General features: G+C 42.5%; 1 protein-coding gene across 1 annotated transcript; it reads left to right on the top strand.

Moving 5' to 3' along the window:
• On the top strand, positions 1-26,152 carry runx1 (RUNX family transcription factor 1). Its single transcript, XM_079185501.1, is given in 9 exon segments — positions 1-136; positions 1,935-1,960; positions 1,962-2,084; positions 2,165-2,275; positions 9,681-9,837; positions 16,287-16,391; positions 18,020-18,232; positions 23,998-24,144; positions 24,234-26,152. Coding segments are annotated over 9 exon segments (1,446 nt in total). The 5' UTR covers positions 1-108; the 3' UTR covers positions 24,770-26,152.
• Positions 26,153-26,416: the final 264 nt, after the last annotated feature.

The following is a 26,416-nucleotide window of genomic DNA, read 5'->3' as shown; positions in this document are numbered from 1 at the left end:
ACGTACACAGAGAACATTCTGCAGCTTGCGCTGTCAACAAGAGACATCGGGAGGTTTACGGGGAAGATCGGGAGAGTCGCGTATCTGTGGGCGCACTGTGGCGCACAAATGGTGTTTCTGTGGGACGCAAAATACGGTACGAGGCATCTCTCTGACGCTTTATTATACGAGTGTCTTTGCTCACATAATATATATATATATACGTGTATATTTATACACGTATATATATAAAATCATGAACGCATCCCCTTCTCTCTGTTATGATGCTCGTTATCAGAGGATGGTGTGAGTGGAGGTGGCCATGAGAACAGCTGTGGTGTCGGGAGGCCACATGAAACACAGAAAGCTTCTTTTGTTCAGTCTGAAAACAAACCACAAACACACACTGACTGGTTATAGTATTCTTATACAATCTACTCTAAAGTGCTTAGGTGCCGTGTGACGCGTTCTAGAACATATTATTCACAAAGATGTTTTCTGTAATGTAACAAGTTAAATATCATGTTAACTATAAAAGTACTTACCCATATTTATAACATTTAGTAAAATAACGAATTATTGCAATATTGATGCTCTTATGATGTCTTTGAACATATGGTGAGATTTTTAGCTGCAAGGAGCAAAACTGGTTTAAAAATATATCGCATTTCTATATTTATCTTTAAATATCTACATAATGTAGTAAAGCTGCTCTTGTTTAGTTTTTCTCCTTTTTCTTTAAATTCAAATGACATCATCATCCTTTGAGAGAATGCTTTTTATTAAAAGAGTTAAGTAATTCATAGTGAGTGAAATGACGTTTCCAGGTACTCCGCCTCTCCATTTATTTAACATGATGAACATTTATTTAACACTGCCTCACTAACAAACTAACTTTCAACCGGTACCTTGATTATCACTTATACTTTTATTATTTAAATAGTCAAATACTTTTTCTTTTTCTCACTAAGCGATAAAACTGTCTCATCTTCTTTTTCTCAAATCATTCAAAAATATCGCTTCGAACTCCAGATCTCCACAAGAGTGAATGCACCTTTTAGTTGCCGTGGATTGGCCCCTGAACTGAACTGTTTATGGGATTATTGTCTGTGAAGTGAATTCAAACAATTCTAAATGTGTCCGTGGCTCCTGTGTTAAACCAGCAGCCGGTGGCTGAGCGCTCAGTGCCGCAGCAGTGCAAAGGTTTCAATCAAACTGTAAGATAAACTCCACACCGCCAGCATGTGGCTTCAATTGTGGGTTGGTTGACAAACCAGCAGAGCCACAGACAGACAGACAGGCAGGCAGACAGATTGGTTATCACAGTCCCTCTGAGGCTTTCTTTATTCATTTCTTTATCGTGTTACATGAATTGAAGCCTCAATGTAACGTCTTTGTTGCTAGCGTGCCACTTCTCTCCTAAATGTTCATTTGAAACTGAGAGAGCAGAAGTGCTGCTGCTGTCTTCAGTTTCATGACTACACACTGTGGTATGGGAGTCCGTGTGTGTCATCATGCGCTGTATATACATGACTTTTACCGGTCGTTGAGTCTCATCTGAGGCTCGTCTTTACGTCCTCTTTCATACGTCCTCTTTCTTTCACACTAGTTTTCATCATCCTGTGATTCTTCAGACGAATCCTTTCTTCTATTAAATGTCACAAAATAGTGGCAATATCCCCTAAAGAGCCCAAATGGACGTCTTCAAATGTCTTGCGTTGTCCAACCAACAGTCCCAGACCCAAAGATATTCAATCAGTTATTATAGACAAGGAACATATTCCCATTTGGAACCCGAACCGAAGCTGGAGCCTCTGTGCATGAGTTGATAAGCGCTCTGTGAGGTTCACCGTCTCTCATATTTATCTGCATTCACGGCAGAACATCATCTGGAGGTATTTAGAGCAGCACAAAGATGAACTTTAACTCAACTAACCTCGTGTATTCTCTCTCAGACCCAGCCCCGGGCCGGCGCTACACCCCCCCCCTCCACCACCCTGGCCTCGGGGGGGAAGATGGCCGAGGCCCTGCCTCTGGGCACCCAGGAGGCCGGAGGGGCCGCTCTGGTGGGCAAACTGCGCATGGCTGACCGCGGGATGGTGGAGGTACGATGACATGCAAGTCACCGTGTTGAATGTATCCCCTGATCTAAACCTTCAGTTCAGTAACGGTGGCGTCTCTACAGGTGATCTCAGATCATCCAGGTGAGCTGGTGAAGACTGACAGTCCCAACTTCCTCTGCTCGGTGCTGCCCACACACTGGAGGTGCAACAAGACGCTGCCCATCGCTTTTAAGGTGTGTGTGTTACTTTACTACTGACAGCTATAAGCTCCTTATTATAGTTATAAGCACCCATAAATAATAATGCTTTATGACAATAATCATAACACATTATAAAGCCTTTTATAATGACTTACAAGGTCAATTATCATAATACTTTGATGTATTTATTTTACAAGGTTTTGCTGATGATATTTTTTCACTTTACTTAAAGCAATCAATGACCCCTTATAGTGACTTAAAACCACATTATAATGCATTATTAAAATATTATGAAGTATTTCATCTATGAGAATTATAACACATCGTCATACATTGTGATACTTGAGCTTATATGTCATTATGCAATTCTTTAAATGTGTTGGATTATTGTTATAAAGCAATATGAATATGCAGGTTAAAAAAAACCTGTAAATTACATAAGTATAGTACTCAATGTGTGTGTGTATATATATATATGTTTATATACATATATATATATATATATACTGTATATAAAATAAAACATTTGCTCTTGACCAACTATAACATATAAAGATTACATCCATAATCAACTAATAACATAATCTATTTAATCATTCAACTCTAAAAAGGAGCCACAAAATAGTACTATTACTTCTGATACATTGAGTACATTTTCTGATGATACTTCTTTTAAATGTATTTTTTACACTGCAGTACTTTTACTGTAACTAATGCATATAACGTGTGTCAATATGTTTTAATAAGGCTCATCAAATGTTGGTGACTTGTAGAATAGAACTAGAAAGATTCATCCAGCTGATTTATGTTGAATGTGACCTTTATGACTCAAAATGTCTTTTGCAAAGGAGTCTTGGGCCAAGACGGCAGAATAAGAAGCTTCACCTAAAATAACAATTCATCAAATGTTTACATGTCCTCATCATTTTAGTCCTGGAAGCTGAGTTACTGTACTTCACTCAGATCTTTACAATAACATAAAACTAAGAAAAGCAGGAAATCCTCACATTTGAGTAGCTGGAATCAGTGAATCTTATTACTTATATCATTCTCCATGAATTGTTATGTTTCATTGATGTCATAGACTCATTATTTCAGCACCAATCAGCTTAATGGAGGCGTTTCACAGCATTTGGAGCTAAAGGGAAGTAAATGTATCCATCTTTTTATTCACTTAACAGAGTGAGAAGGAGAACGTTTCAGCATAATAATTTGGATTAAAAATATTGTTCTTACCATTAGTCCCTAGACGACAACGCTGTCCCATGAAAAGCACAAATATCTCCAAATGGTTTCATGAGCGAGGACAAACCCAGTTTCTGCTCTGTGACGAGGCCTTTCGTCAGATACTTTATTATTTATTTTGACTAACAAGTAGGACCAACGCCAGAGTCTTGTTGTTCAGAATCTATATTATTACAATTCCTTTTGTGCAAAACCTCTGTCAATTCACAGGGTTTGATGCTATTTGTCTGCAAGAAAACAGATTCATTTGACGTTTTCACAGTATGATGGATTTTCTTGCATTTCTTCGTCATCGTGTATCGATGTGTGTGGATGTGGACGCTTCCCTGCACTTTGAGACAAAATGCATTTGTGGAAAAGCAGCTTTTAGCCGCAGAACACACAACTGATTGATTTATTGAGCCTTATGCATTAGTGTTCGCACATGTCTGTGTGTGTGTGTGTGTGTGTGTGAGTTTGGTGCATTATGCATCATTATGAGTGTCATGAGCGGATGTCACTGCCTTTTACTGATAATGGATGACTGTTATGATGCATACTCACTCGCATATACATGGAGACACACACAATTTTCATGAGTGCATACATGACAACACACACACGCAGACTACGCTGTTGGTGCACACAGGTACTATGTGTGTGCAAACACCAGGGTTATCGTCATAAACTAAACCTTAACCGAACCTGAATAAAAACCGATTTATCCTTTAATCCTTTAAATGTAACCAAGCTGTTCAGCTCAGCTCTGTTAATCAGCTGAGCCTGTGTTAGTGTAAGAGTTCTCAAGTTGATCCTTAATCAGAAGATTAATCAGAAGGCGCACCAGTCACCTTTTAGCATCGGAATAAGACGCACAGGGCTTTCAGCTCACTCCAATGCCAACCCATCCACGTCATTATTAGGCGCTCAGAGAAACTGTTGTAATCTGTAAAAGTCCCCTCGGCGAGGAGGACGGGGAGGACAGTTGGGTCAAACAAACCCAACCACCATACCACAGTATTTTACTGAACCCAACCAAGTAAACCTGAAAACGACTTAACTTAAACATACGTTGGACATTTATTTTGAAATGTATGCACGTAACAGGCAGGCATGGAGGTTTATTTTGAAAAGACGCTGTGCATGGGCGGATAATGAGACATTGTCCCCCTGTAATGGCCCCACCCCTTCTCCATAAGAACAGGAGCCACAGGATCAGAGAGACATCTTTGTAGACATTTTCGCGTGTAGTCAGACCCAGGGGCCCGACAGGTTAGAGGGCCCTTAGGCCCGTTCAGCAAACCGACTATGCATGTAGCGACTTGACGTGCCGTCCCTGATAGTCTAAACCTGACACTAGAGACATAGTTTAGGACCACTGACCAAGCGTTGGTATCTGACGAGTTGGGAGAGAGAATGTGTTGTCCAAGTAATTTGTATTTTCATGTAACTACATACTTGTTGGACATTATAACTGTCCCTAACAAAAACACTAAAACTAGTGTAACAGTATAAAAACTAAAGCTTTCTGAAAAACTGAAACTAAAACTAGCAAACAGTCTGAAACTAAACTATAACGAGTCAAAACTAAAGTAAAAGAAATTGAAAATTCTAAACCAGGGGTCTCAAACTCAATTTACCTGGGGGCCACTGGAGCTAGGGTCTGGGTGAGGCTGGGCCGCATCAGGTTTTCAACAAAAAAAACGCATTTATTAAAAACAGAAAAAAAAAGAAAAAAAAACTGTCTTCAATGCTTTTGCTTCTGCTATACCCTACACTTTTTCAGTGCTTTGGTTCCGGTTTTCCACAAGAAAAGCTCTGATAAAACATTCCACTGTTCTCAAATATCTTAATTTTTAATTTTCTACACAAAATAAGATGAAAAAATAAATAAACAAATAAAGAATAAAGAAAATAAATCAATCAATCAGTAATAAATAAATAAAATAATAATAAAACAGCAAATAAGAAAAACTTAAGAAACCACATATAGTTGGTGGGTAGAGAAATTATTTTTTTTCAGATTCAAATTAACAGTATTAACAGTTATTTAACCTTTAACATGAACATTAATGAAACTTTCAACATGAGCTGTTCTGAACATGGCTTCTCTTGCCTACTTTTGGCTAGAGGTCTGGCAGCGCTTCCTCTTGCATAGCCGAGCCACATTTGGCTTGAGGGAGGAAGCAATTGAGACCCTCAGTAGACTTTGAAGATGCTCATCAGTAAGTCTGGTCCTGTACTTGGACTTATTGAAGTTCAAGGTGGAGAAGAGCTTTTCACACAAGTACGTGCTCCCAAAAAGGCACATGGTCCGCTTGAACATTCTGGAAAGCTCAGGGAAGCTGGGAGTCAATTCTCTCAAAAATTGCCCAAGCTTGTCTGCTCTTCCACTCACCTCCCTGAACTTGGCTTTGAGTTCAGAGTTGCACTGCAGGTCAATGAGCTCCATTTGAAGCACAGGAGGGGCATCTTGCACATCAAAGGAGAAGGGGTCCGCAAAAATTTGAAATGTGGCTCTGTGCGTCTTGAAGTCTGCAAATCTGTGGTCAAATTCCTCCTGTAGCTTCAAAATGGCATCAGCATACTTCTCACCACTGAATGGTGTGCCTGCATCCACAAGTGCCTTGCATGCTGGGAAATGGCAAAGGTTTGTCTGAGATAGCTGAACTTTCCATAGCATAAGTTTTGTGGAGAATGCTCTCACATTGTCATAGGCAGCACTGACAAGTTGCCCCTGGCCTTGTAACCTCTTGTTCAGTACATTAAGCTCATGCGTGACATCAACAAGAAAAGCTAAGTCCATGAGCCATATAGGATCACTTAACACAGGAACAGCCACCCCATTCTTCTCCATGAAGACTTTCACTTCTGCTCTCAACTCAAAAAATCTCTTCAACATGTTTCCCCTGCTGAGCCAACGTACCTCGGTGAAGTAAAGCACGTCCCCATATTCTGACTCCATTTCTTCTAAAAAAGCACGGAACCTTCTGTGTTTTAAGCCCCTGGATCTGATGTGGTTGATGCATTGCACAACAACAGACATCACGTTGTCAAATTTCAGGCATTTGCTGCAAAGGGCCTGCTGATGGATAATGCAGTGCAGAGCTATGGCTTCCTCCACACCCTCCTCTTCCAGTTTTTTTTGAACAAGTGCCACCAGTCCATTTTTCCTCCCTGTCATTGATGGCGCTCCATCAGTTGTTATCCCAACAAATCTCTTCCATGAAAAACCGGCATTCTCAATGGCATCACACAGCTGGTGAAATATCTCCTGAGCGGTGGTCTGGCCATGCATTGGCATTACTGTGAGCAACTCCTCTGTCACTTCAAAATTGTCATCAACACCACGGACATATATTGCGAGCTGGGCAGTGTCAGTGATGTCTGTGGTCTCATCAAGAGCGACTGAGTATACACTGAAACATTTTGCTTTCTCACACAGTTGATCATAAATGTCACTTGACATGTCACAAATGCGCTCTGCCACGGTGTTGGCAGAAAGGCTGATGTTGCTGAACTGACCTTTCTTTTCTGGACAGACAATACTTGCAGCCTGTAACAGGCACTTTTTGACAAATTCACCTTCTGTAAATGGCTTTCCTGCTTTAGCAATCATCTCACTAACCACATAGCTAGCTTCGACTGCTGCGTTATTCTCTTTGGTTACTTTCTTAAAAAAATCTTGTTGCTTCAGTAGACATGTTTTAAGATTGGCAACTCGGTTGGCTCTCTCATCTCCCTGGTATTTTGCATAGTCCTCAGCATGTCTAGTTGTGTAATGACGTTTCAAATTGTATTCCTTATGCACCGCAACTTTCTCTGTGCAAATAAGACACGTCGGAGTGCCCCTGTGCTCCACAAAGAAATACTGAATTTCCCACTTTTCCTGAAATTGTCTGTGCTCATCACCAACCTTTCTCTTCACTGCAGGCTTTGAGAAAGACATGTTTGGGGCTGTGTAATATATAATTCCACTAGGTATCGCTGTTGTGTTGAAGTTTAAGTTTTAGTGTTTAGCTGACGTACAAAGAACGTAATTTCCGCTGGTACCAGATTGGCTCAGGGTCCTGCGCCTGCATATGACGTCGAGCACGGCACAGTTAGTGATTGGTTGAACGTCAGAAACCATGGAAACACAAAGTGTTTGTGGTGGCCGTTTAATATTTATATTATAAGTTCTCCCTATAAACGTGCATTTTTTTCACACTGACAGGATCAGATAGTTACAATAAGTGTCCGACAACATACTAGAAAGGAGAAATGAACGTATGTCTACCTTTAGCTTGAGATCGCTGTTTGTTGCGAGAGCCAATCAGTGTGGAGAGTCTCATAACGTTACTGCACACAGGTCCTGTGCGGTGTCCTGCAGGCTGCTGTGCCCGCTGCAGTTTATGGAAGACAGAGTTTACCGACAACCGTTTAACGACCAGGAGAGTTTATGTTTCGCAGCCGGCTCTGGAGGGAGAGAGCCGGTGAATCCCCTGTGAACTTCCCCTGACCGGGGGAATGGGACTGGACCGGAGTTCGCTGGCGGTTTACCTGACCGGGAGTTTCGGAGGGAGAGAACCGGAGGAAAACCGACGAGATTACATACAAAGTCAATGCAGACCGGAGGTTGTTTATTTTTTTCGCGGGACTGGACCGGAGGACTGAACCACTGCTAGCTGGCAGGCAGCCGGCTCAGAGCAGCAGCACTGAAGGATAGAACTGGGGGAAAAACCCACAGTTTACCGGCGGCCGTTTACTGACCATGGGAGTATTTTTGAGTATTTTGCGATTATTTTTGTCGCTTTTGCTGTGAACACCCCTTTAGTCCACACAGCAACAGAACAACAACAAACAGCGATCTCAAGCTAAAGGTAGACATACGTTCATTTCTCCTTTCTAGTATGTTGTCGGACACTTATTGTAACTATCTGAGCCTGTCAGTGTGAAAAAAATGCACGTTTATAGGGAGAACTAGGGAGAATGTGACGCCTCCAGAGGGTATCATGTACCCAGAAATGACAGCGGAGCTTCGGACTTTCAGAGCAGTACAGCGCAGTGATGGTGGTGATCTCAGTCATGGATGATGAGAGAAAAAGCAAAACAGGCGGGCTCGCTCGCGTATGGGCGAGACAAAATCGTGTCAATTGTGTCCGGTGTGCACACAGCTTTAAGCTGTCATTTCTGGGTACATGATACCATACAGCATCCATGTCAAACTCGCGCGGGCCGCACTAACATTAAACTTTCATATCAAGGCGGGGGCCTCAAACTAGCGTCCGGCGGGCCGCATTTGGCCCGCGGGCCGCGAGTTTGAGACCCCTGTTCTAAACTATTACAACCTTGGTTTACACTGACACGTGTTTAACGAACACACACACACACACACACACAGGCCAAGATCCATCCAGTCGCTCCTGCTTTATTATTAAGGAAGATTTTCATCCAATCACATTCCACCGCAGGCTCAGATCAATACATGTCACTGGTTGATTATTGGAACATCAGCATATTGATATTTCAACTAATACTCAAGGCAACTTAGAAGGTAAACAATAGAGACCCATGTGCCTGGAGGACAATGCTTTAACTGAGAGGTAAACCCAAACTGTGGTCATCGCTTTGAGAGCTCAGGGTTCAAAAAGAAAGCGTCCATCAGCTTTAGCCGCGGCCGTTTGCTCACTGATGGTTTGGTGTGATTAGCGTTGATATGGAAATCAGCTGGCTCTATATCTCTATATCTGTATATCTGTGTAGGTGTGGAGCAGGAGAACGTGCTCTCCAGAGAGTGTTAAACATTTCCATTTCACACTTGTTTCATTTTCAATAGGGAAATGATTTACGTTTTATTTCATCATTTGAATCTTTTACATGAAATTTGAGGGCTCAAACAGTCCAAAGTTGTTTCTTTCTCAGTGTGACCGTGTGTTTATTCAAGACGATAACACCAGCACCTTCAGGTCTTTTTTGTCCCTGAACATGTTTATCCCGAATAAGAAAAACAACAGAAATTACAAAATCAATGAATATTATCTTTCTTTGTATAACCTTGAACCATTCATAGACAGACACGTATGTTGAGATAGGTGATGTATAAATAAAGTTATATTATCATTTGGAAACCTGGAACAACCCGGGCAGAAAAACTACCAAAGGCTGACTGAGCACCAAACATTCAGAAATCACACTCCATCTTCTCTCCTTCTTTCTTCTTTGCGGTCACTAGGTGGTTACCCTGGGTGACACCCCCGATGGCACCCTGGTAACGGTGATGGCAGGAAATGATGAGAACTTCTCTGCTGAGCTTCGCAACGCCACAGCCGCCATCAAGAACCAAGTGGCCCGATTCAACGACCTGCGCTTTGTCGGCCGCAGTGGAAGAGGTACACACACACACACACCGGAGTGTTCTCATTCAGTGTCCGGACTTACACCTGCCAAAGGAATTGACTGTAAATGATCAATCTTCTTCTAAACCCAGCCAAGCGGTTTGGTTGTCTAAACAGGTTATGGTCTGCAGGGGTTTGAGTCGGAGCACTGATCTCTCATGTTGCTGAACGTCCGAAATATTACTTTTCGTATCGTATCAACGATACGACACATTGTATGAGGAGACGTTGCACACACATAAAAACACACAAATGCACAAAAAAAAGAGATACGAATGCTGATCTTTGCCGTGGACTCATTTTGAAGATAGCACCAATATGATGTAGAGTGCCATGATCCCAAATAGGAGTGAGAGCAGTGTCAGCCAATCTTACTCTGGTTGAAGTTTAATACGTGTGTTTTGCACAAGCACACAACCCAGCGGATAAATTAGGGGAAGTACATATGAATAAAAACAGTATTCACACAACTTCCCCGTAAAACTCCATTCAACGTCTCCCCCACCCCCCCCCCCCCCCCCCCCCCCCTCGCGCTCTCTCTTTAACGGACACACTAGACCACAGTTACACTAAATCAGTCACAGGCAAATGTCCCAACTAATCTATTTAAAACAGCCGTCCTGTGTATACACACTCTGCGAACACTCACATAAAATGACTCCCCAGCTGAATGGAAATATGGGAATAACTGTCAATATTTGACAGATTCCACAGTTCTGCCATTGAAAAAATAGCTTACTTAATTTAATTATTGTGCAGTAGAATTCAAATGAAGAAAGATGATGTGTAGAAATTTGTTTTCATGCAAATTTAACTGCACAGAATACAATGAGGTTCATTCTCCCAGCTTCACACAGTATTTTAACAGACGAAACAAAGCTGATCACAGTGGTTAATGCAGGGAACCACGACCTAATTCATACATCTTCTCTGTAAATATGAACTATATATATATAATATAAGTGCTCTAGTGAGTATTTGTGGCAGTGGGACGATTGCATTATATCATCGATGTCAGATTTGGTGCACGCAATAACTCAAACGCAAGAACTCATTTTCACAAGAAAAAAGTTATTTTGTTTGAGCTAACAAAAATCGTATCTGCTTCTAATCCAATTAGGTCGCTAGAACTATCTACAGCATCCCGGAAGAATTATGAAAACATTATATCAGATTGACTCATTGATGTGTTTTTAATGGAGCTCTATGGCACACAGGAAGTGGAGATATCAGGCATTGATACACACAATACTTGTCAGTAGGATTCATAGTATATTGTTGGTTATATTATATAGTATATTGACAAGAAGAAACATATAGAAGACTTATCTGTTGATGTTTGGCTTCTTGACAGTTTCTGATTTCTGCTAGTCATGTCTCCTGCTCGAGATGTGACGATGTGATAAAAGGGTATTTGGTGAAGGGTCCTGGACATTTCCAAGCCTAGTCGCCAGGAATAAATGTTGGCACTGTAACGTTGTGCCGTTACGTCGTGCCGTTACGTCGTGCCGTTACGTCGTGCCGTTACGTCGTGCCGCTACGTCGTGCCGCTACGTCGTGCCGCTACGTCGTGCCGCTACGTTGTGCCGTTATTATTAAAACATAAACCATTAATTTTTTTCTAACCTTTGAGGTTTTGTTGCCTAAAGCGGCGACATTCAAGGAATCCGGAAAAAAAATTGTGGAGACCGGGTTGTGTATGAGCTGAGTTTCTCCATCTAAAACCTCTAAAATGTCATTAACTGTCTGAGTGGGAAGTGGTCAGTTTAGCTGCCAACCACAATGAATGGTTTAGTGGTTTGACTAGTGGTTTCTGTGTGTGTGTGTGGGAGTCAGAGTCAACGTTCTCAAACATACTCATCATCAGTCAGTGTTCCCTGTTTTGCAGAAGCACTTAGTTACAACACCCGGTGACACTGATACACTCAGTACACAGTGCTCATGTCAATGAGAGCTGCTGTGTGGATTTGCATATCAGTAGCTCCTCACTGAAGTTATAGAAACTGTTTAACTAAATCCTATTCCTCAAGGTTTTGTCTTTAGATACAAACCCTTAACTTGGTCCTGCTCCACCCCCAAATCTCTGAATGTCCTCCTTAGGGAGGTCACGGTACCAGAAATGTAGAAGTTGATACCAATACCAGTGAAATTCTAAGATTCTTAATTCCCTAATTGATACCACAGTAAAAAACAGAACAATAAATCCTGCGTACTTCACCATACACTTCTTTACTACAGTTTGCATACTGGTTTTGGTGAATGTGACAGTGATCTTTCACCCAGGAGACTGCTGTTTGTTCCCCAATGTGAAACGAGAAGTCAATGTTCATTTATTTGTCACCTAACTTGCGTAATGTAGTTACGGCGTTTTGTAGTTATTTTAACCCAAACCATCTTTTCCTAAACCTAACTAAGTAGTTTCCTATGAAGACGGAAGTTTATTTTGAAAGACTGTTTTCATGTAACAAGCAGAAATTGACACATGTTGCTGGCTTTTGAAGAAAAACGCATAAAAAATGAGGAGTAACTTTTATTAAATATTATACAAATCATTGTATGAGGAAGTGTTGCTGCGGTACCTGTGGTACTATAAAAAGATGAGCACCATCATGTTTTCAGAATTTTTCCATTGACATGGTACCGAAGTATCGGTTCTCGTGACATCCCTCATCCTTCTAACTCACCTCTGATGTTTCGAACGTCACAATATAAACAGTGATATTGCTGATTTAGTGATGATATAAGAAAACCAATCATTTGTTTGAAGTCTGGAGAAACTAAACCAGATAATGTGAAAACAGACTTCTGTCCAAAAGAAGCTTTTCCTAAAGACTCTTCAGAGTGAATGAGGCCGTGATCAGCAAAACACTGCAGGCCCTTTATGCATATCAGTGAGAGCACTGACTTCACACAATGCACACAGCTCCGATCATTTTGGCATCTGACCAAACTTCAAACTCATTAATCTGGTTCTTAAACCAGGATCATATTTCATCATCTCATCCGTACCTGAAACAACATGACCCCACCAACAGCCTTTTTATGACGCAGTGCTGTGAGACGACTCAGACATGGTCCACCACCATAGCCACACAATACAGCACTTGTCATAAACCTGTGTATCTGTTTATTTTGTCAGGTGACTTTGCGATAGTAAAATAATGATTCAGTAATAAGCATCTTAATGCAGCGTCCTTGTATTCACACTGTATCTAGATATGATTTAACCCGATTACATTTACACCTGGTATAGTATGTCTGCCGGACATTATTACGTGTGTGGGTCAAAAAGTAAAGTAAATATGAATGACCAAGTTTTGTTCAAAATACTTTTGCCCGACCAAATTGAAAGCAGAAAGCAGACACTTGGTCTCGTCTTGACTCCGTCCACCAATGCCTTGTGGATCCACGATGACAAGCGTCCTTGCTGCTTTCTTGCTAGTAGTGTAGCTCGCTAACTGACTAATGGCTGCTTCCTCTCTGGTTTGGAACAGTCGATTATGTTTTTCCACCCACGGTGTTGTTGGATGTGAAATTGATAACGCGATTGCATTTACACTATAGTTAAGACATGACACATCTGTCATGTCTTGTGTGTTTGTTTCCTGGCTCAGACTACCACTAATGTCTGTGTAGTTGTGTGTGTGCACCCAGGTTTCTGTCTCTCTTTTAGTTCCGCTTTTAAACAGGACCATCATTTTTCTCTTTCCCAATATCAGACTCTGTGTGAACACACACACCCACACACACACACACACACACACACACGTTACTTTGTTGAAGATGACGTAAATAAGAGATTCCGTCTGATTGGCTGATTGTGAGAAAACTGGGGCAACCGAAACTCAGCAAGCACTGACATGATGCATGCACACACACGCACACAAACACACACCACACGCACGCATACACACACCTCATGTTTGAAAGCCGCTCTTATCTTTAAAGTATGAGAGAGACATAGTGGTGTATGAAGAGAAAGTCCCTGAAAAAACACTGTTGTCGAGACACACACGAGCCTTTGTGATTTAGTAATCTAAATGTGTGCGTGTGCGTGTGTGATGCCACCGGCTGTCTCATAGACACAACAGACACTACGACCTCAGCTGTTCTCTCCCTCCTGTCTCTCTCTATCAGCCCAGATCTCTTACTGTAAACTTTCCCTGTAAACAACCTGCACAGAAAAGCCCTCCATGTTTCTCTATACTCTACTCTATTTATACGACACGCAAACTGTGTATAGAGCAACATACACACTCAACAATACGTCGGTAGGTGAAAACACACCCTCTGTCTGACAACATTATGGAGAGAACAGAGAAATAAAAGCTTTTTTTTTACTTTTTCTGGTTTAGAAGCTCTTCCACAGCACTGAGAACTGGCTTTTTAGACCGAACGGAACAGGGTGAAACCAAAACTCATTATTCGATGGCGCTTCAGTGCAGGGCGGCGGTGGATGCGTGCCATCACAGACATGTAACGCCTGTTTTCTTTATTACTAACCATAACCACAATCTTTCCTTAAACTTAACCAGGTGTTTTAGATGCCTAACTCTTACCATACCTTCACCACAATTCATTTTGCATAACCACAACCGCTCCCAAACGTAGACCATACAGTAGTTGTCATGCGAAAAACTGTCCAATATCAATATTCTGTCTAGTGAAAAGATTGCATCTCCACCACCTGCAGCTGTGTGATTATTGATCGTCCCTGCTGCTTTGATATGCTGCCCACACCTATTGTCTTGCCCTATCCGTGACGAAACAAGTAAAACAATGGAAAAGCTGAAGGGGCTCAGCAAGTAATAGAGTACAACCTTCTACAATCTACATTGTCCATTTAATAACATGTACACTGTCTGTATATCAATGCAAATTATGTGGAAACACACTTTAGTCAGTCGACTTCAGAAATACAGGTTTTTCAAATGTTGTTCTTTAAAATGAAACTATTTAATTACATATCTGTACATTTCATTTACATTTTGTGTGCACATCATTTATGACAAAATTTCACGAGTCATCAGTGTTTTCTGCAACAATGTAATAGGGAAATGTTCAGAGAGAGAGAGAGAGAGAGAGAGAGAGAGAAAACAGAGAGAAGTGAGAGTAACACCTGGCATTACCCACATTAGTCTGCTGTGTGTGTGTGTGTGTGTGTGTGTGTGTGTGTGTGTGTGTGTGTGTGTGTGTGTGTGTGTGTGTGTGTGTGTGTGTGTGTGTGTGCCATCAGACTGTCTGCATGGGGAAACTTTACTCCAGCCCTAGCACACAACAACAGTGGTGATCTGCACGTGTGTGAGTGTGTGTGTGTTTGCAGCAGGCATAGTGTTGAGTGAGTGATACTTCCAAATCTGAGGCTGGTCCACACACACATACACACACACACACACACACACACACACACACACACACACACACACACACACACACACACGTGTGTCCATAGCCCTATAAACGTGTAGTACACCCTTGTGTTCACCAGGGGTTCAGGGAGTGTTTTATTTCGATATTTTTGGATTATACCTTCATCTAATAAAACACTTGTTTCTGATTGGCTGGCAATTATTCATAGCCTACCTTCTCTAAATCAGCGCTCATAATGTTTTCAGCCATAGTTCTGATTAAGTGGCTGACTGAATGAAAAACTGATAGTTGCTGTTTTATTCATTTGACAGCAATATCTCGTTATGCATAACCAGTCCTTATAACAGTCATCTGTGGTTTTGTGGGTGAAGTAAATGTGCACAACAAAGATATATTTTGATGCACAGATTTAAGTATCGCATTAGAAAAGCTGAATGGAAACGGGAAAAGTCAATGAAACATCCTAAATTGTGAAATCGTTTTTTTACACTCGCTCCAGGTGTTTTCTTGTGTGTTTTATGATTCTGATGTCGGGAACATTTTAGTCATATGAGCTGTTTCCCTTTTCAGCATCGTTCTCCGGGTATTCCCATAATGCATGCATGCTTGTCAAGAACAGTAACAGATGGTGAGATGGCTAAACTGACTAGCTTTGTTTCTGGTTCTTCTAAAACTCTTTTTACTGGACGATTACAGCCATGCGTAGTTTATAGTGCAAACTTCTGAGTCTGTTCGCTCCAAACCAGCTGATGGAAATGCACCGCATTCACATTGGGTGTGTGTGTGTGTGTGTGTGTGTGTGTGTGTGTGTGTGTGTGTGTGTGTGTGTGTGTGTGGTATCTGGTTTATTCCTGCCTGGGGGCTCATGACGTACATGACTTAATGCATTAAGCAGACCAAGAGGGGGGGAGGAGAGAAGTAGTGGAGGGAATGAAAGGAGAGTCTTACTTGAAAAAGATCCTAATACTAATGAAGAATATTCCTTTTCCCCCATTCTGTTTCCTTTCTTTTTTCTTTCTCTGACTATCCCCTCCCTGTCTTCCTCCCTTTTGTCCTCTCCTTTTCTCTCCTAGGGAAGAGTTTCACTCTCACCATCACTGTGTTCACCAACCCTCCTCAGGTGGCCACATACCAGAGAGCCATTAAAATTACCGTGGACGGTCCTCGAGAGCCACGGCGTGAGTGACACTGACACACAGATGTTGACATTTTCCTCCTCAGCATACGATGACATGTGGAGTCCCACAGGGTTACTGCCCACAAAGGCAGCATGTGTATTCAGTGTTAGCAGCAGCGTGGTCAATCTTCTAAAGCTGATGCAATGATCGGAGGTGATGTCACAGAATTAACAACAATTCCTACACATGGCAACTAATGCCAATCAACCCCCATCCACACGTACACTGCTCATATTTGAACGTCCAGCAGTCCCCGAAGAAAACTAATGTAGAATACAAACATTGTTCGACTGTTCATCCCAACCTCTATTGGAAGATTCTTTGCCTCATGAATAACCATAACCATGTTCAGTGCCAACGCTGGATGCTTTTTAAAAAACCATAACCATGATCTTTCCCTCACCTTAACCACTCCACAGTTAACATATACAGATATTGAAAGCAAGGTTGTACAAAATGTTAGCATTGGATGAAAAATGGGGTTTTGCAGAATCGTCCAAACATTCTTGTCGGCTGATAGGGTTGTATATTGAGGTATAGAATATTGCGTGAATCTAATGTTTTTATTCTATCACTGAAAGTTGTTTGTCATAAACATGTATTGTAGTCTATAGACTAGATATTTAATGAAGACAAGCCTCGAATCCCTTCAGATAAACTCTCAGTTGAGTGAGTCAATAAGGAACCTGATGCAACACTGAGTTCCTCTCCCACTCAGAGTGATGCAACATGGGGATTTCTAATGGCAGATGAAGACAAGAGAGAGAGACAGATTCCTTTAGTGCCGATAAACACTTCTATAAACGTCATGTCATATGAATAATTGTGATTCAGGTTAAATGGAACTGAACTGAGCGACACTGCTCAGAAGAGACGTGAGGTGACAGAAAGAGAGGAAGACTCCTGCCAGCTCCGCTCAGCTGTGAATAACCATCACTCGTCTCTAACTCGCCCACACACACTCACACACACACACACACACACACACGTTCAGTATAAATACACACACTTGCACACTTCCCCCATTGGGAGGAAGTGCCTGTAACTGGAGCTCAGTCTCAGTGCTTTGAAGTGCAGCCAACACCACAGACAGCGTGACAGACCACCACACACACACACACACACACACACACACACACACACACAGGGAGACAGCCAGACCCCTATGCGGCGCCCACCGTCAGATTCCCGAACACATTAGCAGACAGAGTGTGTTAACAATGTCGGGACATTGTTGTAGCTTGTGTTGGATTGTAACTGTTACTGTAATCCCTGGATTATATAATCATAGTACAAGCATGAAGTAATCTGCTGACAAATCACCTCTTCGTATATTTGTGTGGCACACTTTTCAATTGAATGTGCAGAAAGTCGACGCTACACTCTTTGAAATAAAGGTGCTAGCTAGGACACTTTGGATGAATAGGGTTCTTAATGGAACCTTTACTCTCACAATTAACCCTTGAAAACACTTTCTTCAAAAAATTGTTCTTCAGAAGCAAATGGATCTGGGTAGAACCTCAGCCCTTCTGGAAGAAACCTTTAGGAACTCTTATTTCTAAGATTGTAGGGAGCAATATGTAAATGTGACCCCCGGTAATAATGACAGTTCCGTCTCTCTCTCCCAGGTCATCGTCAGAAGATGGACGAAGTCAAATCCGGCTCCCTGGCTTTCTCCGAGAGGCTAACAGAGCTGGAGCAGCTGAGACGGAGCTCGATGAGGGTGACGCCTCCTCACCACCATCACCACCATCACCACCAACACTCCGCTAACACCCGCCAATCTGCAGCACTCAACTCTGCCACCTTCTCCAGCCCTACACACGCTCAGATAACTGCTGGTAAGAGCCCAAAAGGGATTTACGTCTATCTGCCTTAATCAAGAAAAGAAGCCAAGAGGCAGCACAGAGGACAATTCAGTCTTCCTGCCGATCCAAGACTAATCTCTGTAAACACATATCTGCACATGAATGTTTGTAGCCCGAGCAGTAGAGCATTGGCCCAAAATGCAATCTTGGAACCCACCTGCTATCACACAATTTTCCTTTTTATTAGCTTGGCTAATTGGCTACTTGCGACAATACTTAATGAAAATCTGGTCATAGACGTTGTCTCTCAATTCCATTCTGTCGTGGATTAACGCTGACTACGCCGCCACCAACATTACAAATTTCCCAATTTAACGGTAAAGTTTACATGCTGTTTGCCAAACCCCGTAAGTGAGACATTTTAGTCAATGGCTCATAAAATCTTCTACTGGGAGAATGTTGATGATACAAACTTTCTTCGGCTGATAACGTTTGGATGAATGGACGTCGGGCGGGTGCAAAGTAACTAAAAAACACTGATCAAGAACGCTGTCTTATCATCACAAACAAAGCTCAAAGCTATGTTCGGGCAATGCTACCAAGTACAATGATAGTCCTCCTTATGTACCCAGCTATATAGCATGACTGGCTGTTGTTTAACCAAAACCTTCCCATCATTTATAATGCAGAGCACAACCCACGAGTGCATCACATTAATACGTCAAATAGTTTTATCGAAAGCAGCTTTCTGTTGGGTTTCAGTGTCTTGCTCAAAGACCCTTCTAGTGCAGATTCTCCATGAGTGTTTGCATGGGACCAGAGTTACTGTAGCTAATGCTAGCAAAGCATTCTTGCATGTACTAGCTATAACATGTCTACACCTCAAATGTCCTGCTTTCCAAACGAGGATTTGCTATGTGTTCTAAGGTGTAAGGATACCAATGTATTCTGGGTTGAAATAACAGCCCTATTCTGTAATACAAGTTGTGGCTAGCGTGTGATTGCGAAGTGCTGTAAAGTACATTTAAGTGGCAAACGGAACAGTTCATTCCTGCTCTTTGAGTTATGCTGCATTCATGTTGCATGGAAATCTGAATGGTCATTCAAAAAAAAAAGTCATTTTTAATGAATCCCTTTTCTCCAGAATCGGACTTCCTTTTGTTCAGTGTGATGAGGTGTTTGTGAAGTGCAAGGGACATTTTAGGTTTTCATCTTGTATCTGTCACTTCTTGCTTGGAGGCAACAACCCTCTAGTTACTGTGCATGACTAAGTCATACAAGCATCAGAATAATGATTCAACAGTGTCTCTGGCAGTCAGAACATATTGCCTTTTTTTTGCTCTGGCTAATTTATGCTGTTAAGACTGGGATTAGTCTCGCAATACCAGAACACCGAAGATCTCCACCTACCGAATGTGTGGGGATTTCGAAATGCAAAAGTTGTTGCTAGAACGGTGCGAGAACAGCCTCTAACAAACCTACGGCCCTTACATGTCCTGGATTCAAACAGGCCAATCACAATGTCCACATGCGTGGGGGCGTGTGGGCTGCCACGAGGGCTTACGCTCTGTTAATGGTCGAAGTTGTCGACGGCAGGGATCTGTTCATTGGCATGGGGAGAGAGATTTTTTAAAGTGAACAACAAAAACAGTGAGTGAAGTGTTTGTGTGAGTATGTTAGCAGCTGCACCAACAACAGTTCTGTGCTAGTTCTGTGTTTTCAGCTATGCAGGTCTTAAAACGCTATGATTGTTTCCACTTTGGTGTTTTAGTGTGTACAGCTGTTAATCGACACTCTTCAAATCGTGACAATCTCTGCTGTGTGGCCAATATGTGTTCCACTTTACAGTCCCAGTAGTCCATTTAATATTCTCTAATGTGTGATGGTGAAATCTGTTCACGTTACCTGTCCATTTGTATAACTTCATGTATAACTCCAACTACAGGTGTGAACGCAGCCTGAATGTCAACTGCTAATGTGCACCTGAGTGTATATTTTCTCTGTCAGTTTAATTACAATTCTAGTGACAAGCACACTCATACTTAATATAACAAATTACAGTGTCCATGTCAGTGTGTGTCTGTGTGTGTGTGTGTGTGGGGGGGGGGGGGGGGGGGGGGTGTGTGTGTGTGTTTCTCAAACGTGTGCATTCAGCTTGCATCAAACCTCATTGTTCCTCCTTGTGGTTTTAGTGAGATCCATTGTGGTCGGTGTGTGCGTGCGTATGTGTGTGTGTGTGAGTGTGTGTTGCGGTTGCCGTGGATACTCTATGTGGTACCAAAATACAGTATCTGTTCCTCTTCTGCCGTCAGTGGTAGTGACGCTGTGTGCATTTGCTTGTGTGTGGGTGTGTGTGTGTGTGTGTGTGTGTGTGTGTGTGTGTGTGTGTGTGTGAGTGTGTGTGTGTGTGTGTGTGTGTGTGTGTGTGTGAGTGTGTGTGTGTGTGTGTGTGTGTGTGTGTGTGTGTGTGTGTGTGTGTGTGTGTGTGTGTGTGTGTGTGTGTGTGTGTGTGTGTGTGTGTGTGTGTGTAAGTGAGGAAGCAAGTCATGCCTAAAGGAGGAAATGAGAGTCAGCTGCCAGGAAGTGCCACTGTGTGAAAGAAAAAGCAAAGAAAACTTATAACTGTCAGAATTTGAAAAACTTCTTCGAATTTAATTTCAAGGGTGGTCCACCACTGGATATGATGCATTGTAATGCTGCAATATGTTTCATACTAATTGTTGAATTAATACTGGTTGTCTACGCAAAGCCTTCGACAACCCTAAAGACCAAATAAGGAGATTACCAGGGTCCAAATATGTATACACCTTTACAATTAGTATACAAATACATTCAAAAATCCAAAGTAGACATCAAAGAAAATAGGATTGAATATGAAATACTACTACTAAGTAATAGAACGTTTTTTACAGTAATGGATGCAACATAGTCCTTCAAATTAATTAAACTAGGAAAGGAGGTATATGAAAAATAGAAGCCAAAATACAATACAATGAATATACTTTATATACAACTCTAAAGATTAGTGGATAGACATTATGCATACAAAATCTACACCATCAAGATAAATGCATATCAGGATGGCCTGAATTGAATAGAAATTGAAATGAATACTGGCGTCATAATAAAATTACCTAAAAATAACTTGAATTTCGTGCAGCGATATTGTACAACACCGAGGTTGCAGACTTGCTCATCTGATCACCATCATTGCGTGTGTGTGTGTGTGTGTGTGTGTGTGTTTGGTGAAGTGGATGAACTTTACTCAGCACGGTGGTTCTTTAATTACGTCAACAACTTAAAACCTAACAGGCAGCTGAATCCATGCCAAGCGTGTTAGAGAATGTTATTAGGGGACTGCTTGTAGTTAAATGCCCTTCATCCCCTTACATCATCTGAGGCTGGCTCCTGTGTGGTCGCACCAGGTTAAACATCCACAGTGATGCCGACTAGCAAGTTAGATGAAATGAAAGCCTGTGTGAACTTTGCTGCAGTGAACATAGGACTGAGGGAACATAGGGTTGAGGGAACATAGGGTTGAGGGAACATAGGGCTGAGGGAAAATAGGACTGAGGGAACATAGGGTTGAGGGAACATAAGACTGAGGGAACATAGGACTGAGGGAACATAAGACTGAGGGAACATAGGACTGAGGGAACATAAGACTGAGGGAACATAAGACTGAGGGAACATAGGACTGAGGGAACATAAGACTGAGGGAACATAAGATTGAGGGAACATAGAGTTGAGGGAACATAAGACTGAGGGAACATAGGACTGAGGGAACATAAGACTGAGGGAACATAAGACTGAGGGAACATAAGACTGAGGGAACATAAGATTGAGGGAACATAGAGTTGAGGGAACATAAGACTGAGGGAACATAGGACTGAGGGAACATAGGGTTGAGGGAACATAAGATTGAGGGAACATAGGGATGAGGGAACATAAGACTGAGGGAACATAGGGCTGAGGGAATACATACATGTACGTGACAAAGATTTTTTCAGATAAAGTTTTTTGGTTTGTTTATCCAGCTCACTAAGTAAAATAAATATTCTCAACCCAACTCTAAATTGCTGGTAGGTGTGAATATGAGCGTGAATGGTTTTCTGTCTCTCCGCGTCAGCCCTGTGATCGTCTGCCGACCTGTCCATGGTGTACCCTGTCTTCTCCCAATGTTGGGATCGGCTTCAGCCCCCCTCATGTAGGGATATCCTCAAACCATAAAGAAACACTCAATTCTTGAGTATATTTGAAAAATGGAAATTGTCAGATAGGAGATACACGGTTTTCACAAAGAACCACTGCCCCTGCAAACGTTGTGTTTTTCCAGATTAGAAAATTTGCATGCCACAAAAAGTTGCCTGTTGAGTTGTGTTTTGCCTCTGGTTTATTGGTGAAGTCTAAAACACTCCACAGAAACCATGGAATAACAACAAATTACTACTGTATAATGTTCTTGTATTTAAGTATTGATCCATTCTAAAAGCAAAGTGTAATCAGTCAAACTGAATCATACCCATCATATCAGAAACCGATGACACGCGCTGCACCAGGTCTCATTTGGACAAGATAAATGGGTCCGTCTCATCATTTCTGTCGTCAATTAGCCAACCTAAAAACACCACAGACATGTCTTTCTATCCGTTCTAGTTCTATTTTAAACAGCCAGCGGATTGTGACTTTTGCCGTAGTGTACTCTGCCTGGGGAGAGAAGCAAGGAAAGGAGGGGGCTTGGCACAGGGCCTGGGCTTCACCACCACCCAGATACACCACACACACACACACACACACACACACACACACACACACACACACACACATACGTCAATGCTTGGGAGAGCTCTTGGCTGGACTTGAAAAGCCTTCATTGACGTCTGGCTGCTGTGTACAATTTGCCTCCTCGTCTGGCTGCACACACACACACACACACACACACACACACACACACACACACACAAACCCATACATGTACACACTCTTGTCTGCAAGTCTGTGGGTGATCAGTGCCATTTATTAGACTGTGGGGAAAAAGACTGGATTGAATGAAATAACTCACACACACAGCCCTCCCCTTCATCCGTCCACCCCCATGCTAAGTTAATTGCTTCCTCTTCTCCATCTCTCTCTTCTGTTCCTTTCACGAGCAACAGATTTTGTCTCAAGACTCAAGTTCATTTAAATCAGCCTTTATTTTGCACACATCATGTTCAATATTGTATATTTGAATCTGTCTCTTGTGAGTCCCCCAACTTTATAGAAGTGTATAGAAGATGTAATAGTAGATCTCTGAAGTAAGTGTGTTTACAGCATTGTGTGGCTCAACTTCTCATTCTCAACATTCAACTTGTGCTGCATTCACATGGAATCAAGCAGACCGGATATCATTTTTATGGACAAAATTAGGTGAGGCCGACAGATAATTCTGGGTCAGCATCAGTAGACGATTGCCATCCAAAGTTCAAATATTTTGACTTTATACCGTCCTCCACCTCAGAATTCACAAGCGGATGTTATGCAGCTCCCTCACACAAGGAGGAACTTGTTAAAGTTTGGAATAGAATATTAAGAGAAAGCTGCATTTTATAGCGACATGCCTTATTAGGATAATTACATAAAATGAATTATTTTTGATGATTACTTGTAAACTATACGACATCACCATAGCAACATATCATCATGCGTGTTGAGTTGGGCCGTCTGGACGGTGTTGTCCGTCTGATTCCAATTGAAGGCAGCATCACTGATCAAAACCCTTTGCTTCACAGCTCTGAAGGTTTCAATCTCTCTCTTAGACTCCAGACAGATGCAGCCGTCTCCATCTTGGTCCTACGACCAATCCTATCCCTACCTTGGCCAGATAACCACGCCCAGTGTCCACACAGCCAATCCCCTTTCGCCTGGTCGGTCGTCGCTCAGTGACTTGACGTCGCGACTCACAGGTAACACACACAAGCATGTGCACAGAGAGCAACCAGAGAGAAGTGAGTAAATAAGTAGGTTGTAACCTCTGACCTTTGCCCTCTCTCAGGTCCCGACCTCACGGCCTTTGGCGACCCCAGGATGACCTTAGAACGACCTTTCACCTCCCTTCCCTCCTTGCCTGAGTCTCGTTTCTCCGACCCCCGGGTCCACTACCCTCCCACAGCGGGCGCCTTCACCTACACCCCCTCTCACAATGCCGTCTCTAACGGCGCCCTCGGCCTCGCCATGGCGACCACTCCAGCGGGGAGGTATCACACCTACCTGCCTCCGCCCTACCCGGCGAACACCCCCCACCAGGCTCAAAACGGGCCCTTCCAGTCCACCTCCTCGCCGTATCACCTGTACTACTCCACCGCCGCCGGCGCATACCAGTTCTCGATGATGGCCGGGGGTGGCGGCAGCAGTGACTCGCGCTCCCCGCCGAGGATCCTGCCGCCGTGCACCAACGCCTCCACAGGCTCCTCCCTCCTGCACCCCTCTTTGCCCAATCAGAATGAAGGAGTGGGTGTAGAGGTGGAGTCAAGCCACAGTAGCTCCCCAACAAACATGGCAGCTGCTGAAGCGGTCTGGAGACCTTACTGAACCCGGAGAGGCGGTTTAAGGCGACCACCTGGTCGTGTGGCGGCAGACAGCGGACATCACTAAACACAAACACATAAATCACTACTCTGTATGTGGCTCTCAGCTCCAGGCTATTGTTGTTTCTGTTTTGAATAGGCTCAGTCATTTTCCAACACAGCTGGTCACTGTAGTTTTTATCAAACATTACTCAAACAGGAGGAAGTCATGCATTTCTTCAGGACTATTTTCAGCTGCAGATGAATCCACATTTGGTGCCCTCGTGATGTTTTGCAGGACGGTGTATCTGGGACCAAGTGAAAAGAAACTACAGTGTGTTCATGGTGATGAAGAAACGTGTCAGCCAGAGCAACAGTGAGGCTCACTGATGTGTTTTAATGGAGCTCTATGGCTCAGAGGAAGAGGAGATAGCAGGTGTTTGATACATGTTAAATGTCACCTGAGCACTGCATTTCTCTATTGATCACGTCATATTTGGAAAAAACAGCACCCAGTACTGGGCACTTGACTAGGAGCCAGTTTAAAACTACTGACAAAACAAGCAGAGTGGCAGCAGTGAGTGGACTTGTTCGGTCATATGAACCCAACATCCCAGTGTCACTCTCAGGACATAGAAAAGAACTGGAGAGAAGATGTGATATGGACAGATACACAGAGAGAAGCGGGGTCAAAGTGCATGCAGCAGCACTGGACTGATCTTAGCTTCCTTTGTAAAATAACAAGACTTCATCCTCATAAATGTCGTTGGTGTGGTGTATCGATCATTTTGCTCATGCCAAATGTTGTGACGGCCTGTTTGTGTTTACCTCCATCTTTCTATCACTCTTTCCTCCCCGTGACGTCACCACTCCTCTCTGCTTCTTGGTTGACATTTTTTTACAGAAAGACGGAGCCTCTCATCTCCTGAAGAAATGAAAGAAACACGATCACGTCACTGACTGTGGCTGTTTTACGGCCTCTGAGGCAAATGTGGACAAAACCTATGACATGATTCACGAATCTTAACTTTACATTGGTTGAGCCAGTCCATCGATTACATATTTATTACAGACGGCCCTCACCAGACTGGATTCTGAGACGTTTTGATCAGATTTCTATTGACAGCGAGAAACCATTACAGCATGGAGTTTTGTAAAAGGCTTTAATTTATTTTTGCAATACCATTTTAGTAGCATTTCATGTGTATGTGTGTGTATGTCACATTTACCCATGATCCACTGTTGATTTGTACTGTATATAATCAGGGCTGTAAATGACACCTGCATTAGATCATGTTTTCATCACCCCTTCCTCTCTCTCTTTGTCTCTCTCACACACACACACACACACATCATTTTGTTTTGGCATCGTTGATAGTGCACATTTGGTTTTGATTTATATAAACATTCTTGCAATGAAAATACAACTCTTGTCCTGTGTTACTGGTCGTCTGATGTGTTTTATCAATGATCTTTCTCTTTCTATAGAATTCCCTCCTGCAAGTTGCCACCTGTATCTATGACAAACTATTCCCAAACACCACACACACACACACACACACACACACACACACACACACACACACACATTTATCCTGTAAGAATTTCAACAGGCAAACAGACAAGCCCTAGCTTGTTGTGTCTGTCAGCTTAGACACATACACACACACAC

This window comes from Pholis gunnellus, assembly GCF_910591455.1.
Source record: "Pholis gunnellus genome assembly, chromosome: 24".
In the NCBI taxonomy this organism is placed as follows: domain Eukaryota; kingdom Metazoa; phylum Chordata; class Actinopteri; order Perciformes; family Pholidae; genus Pholis; species Pholis gunnellus.
This window is presented reverse-complemented; position numbering and strand designations above follow the sequence as displayed.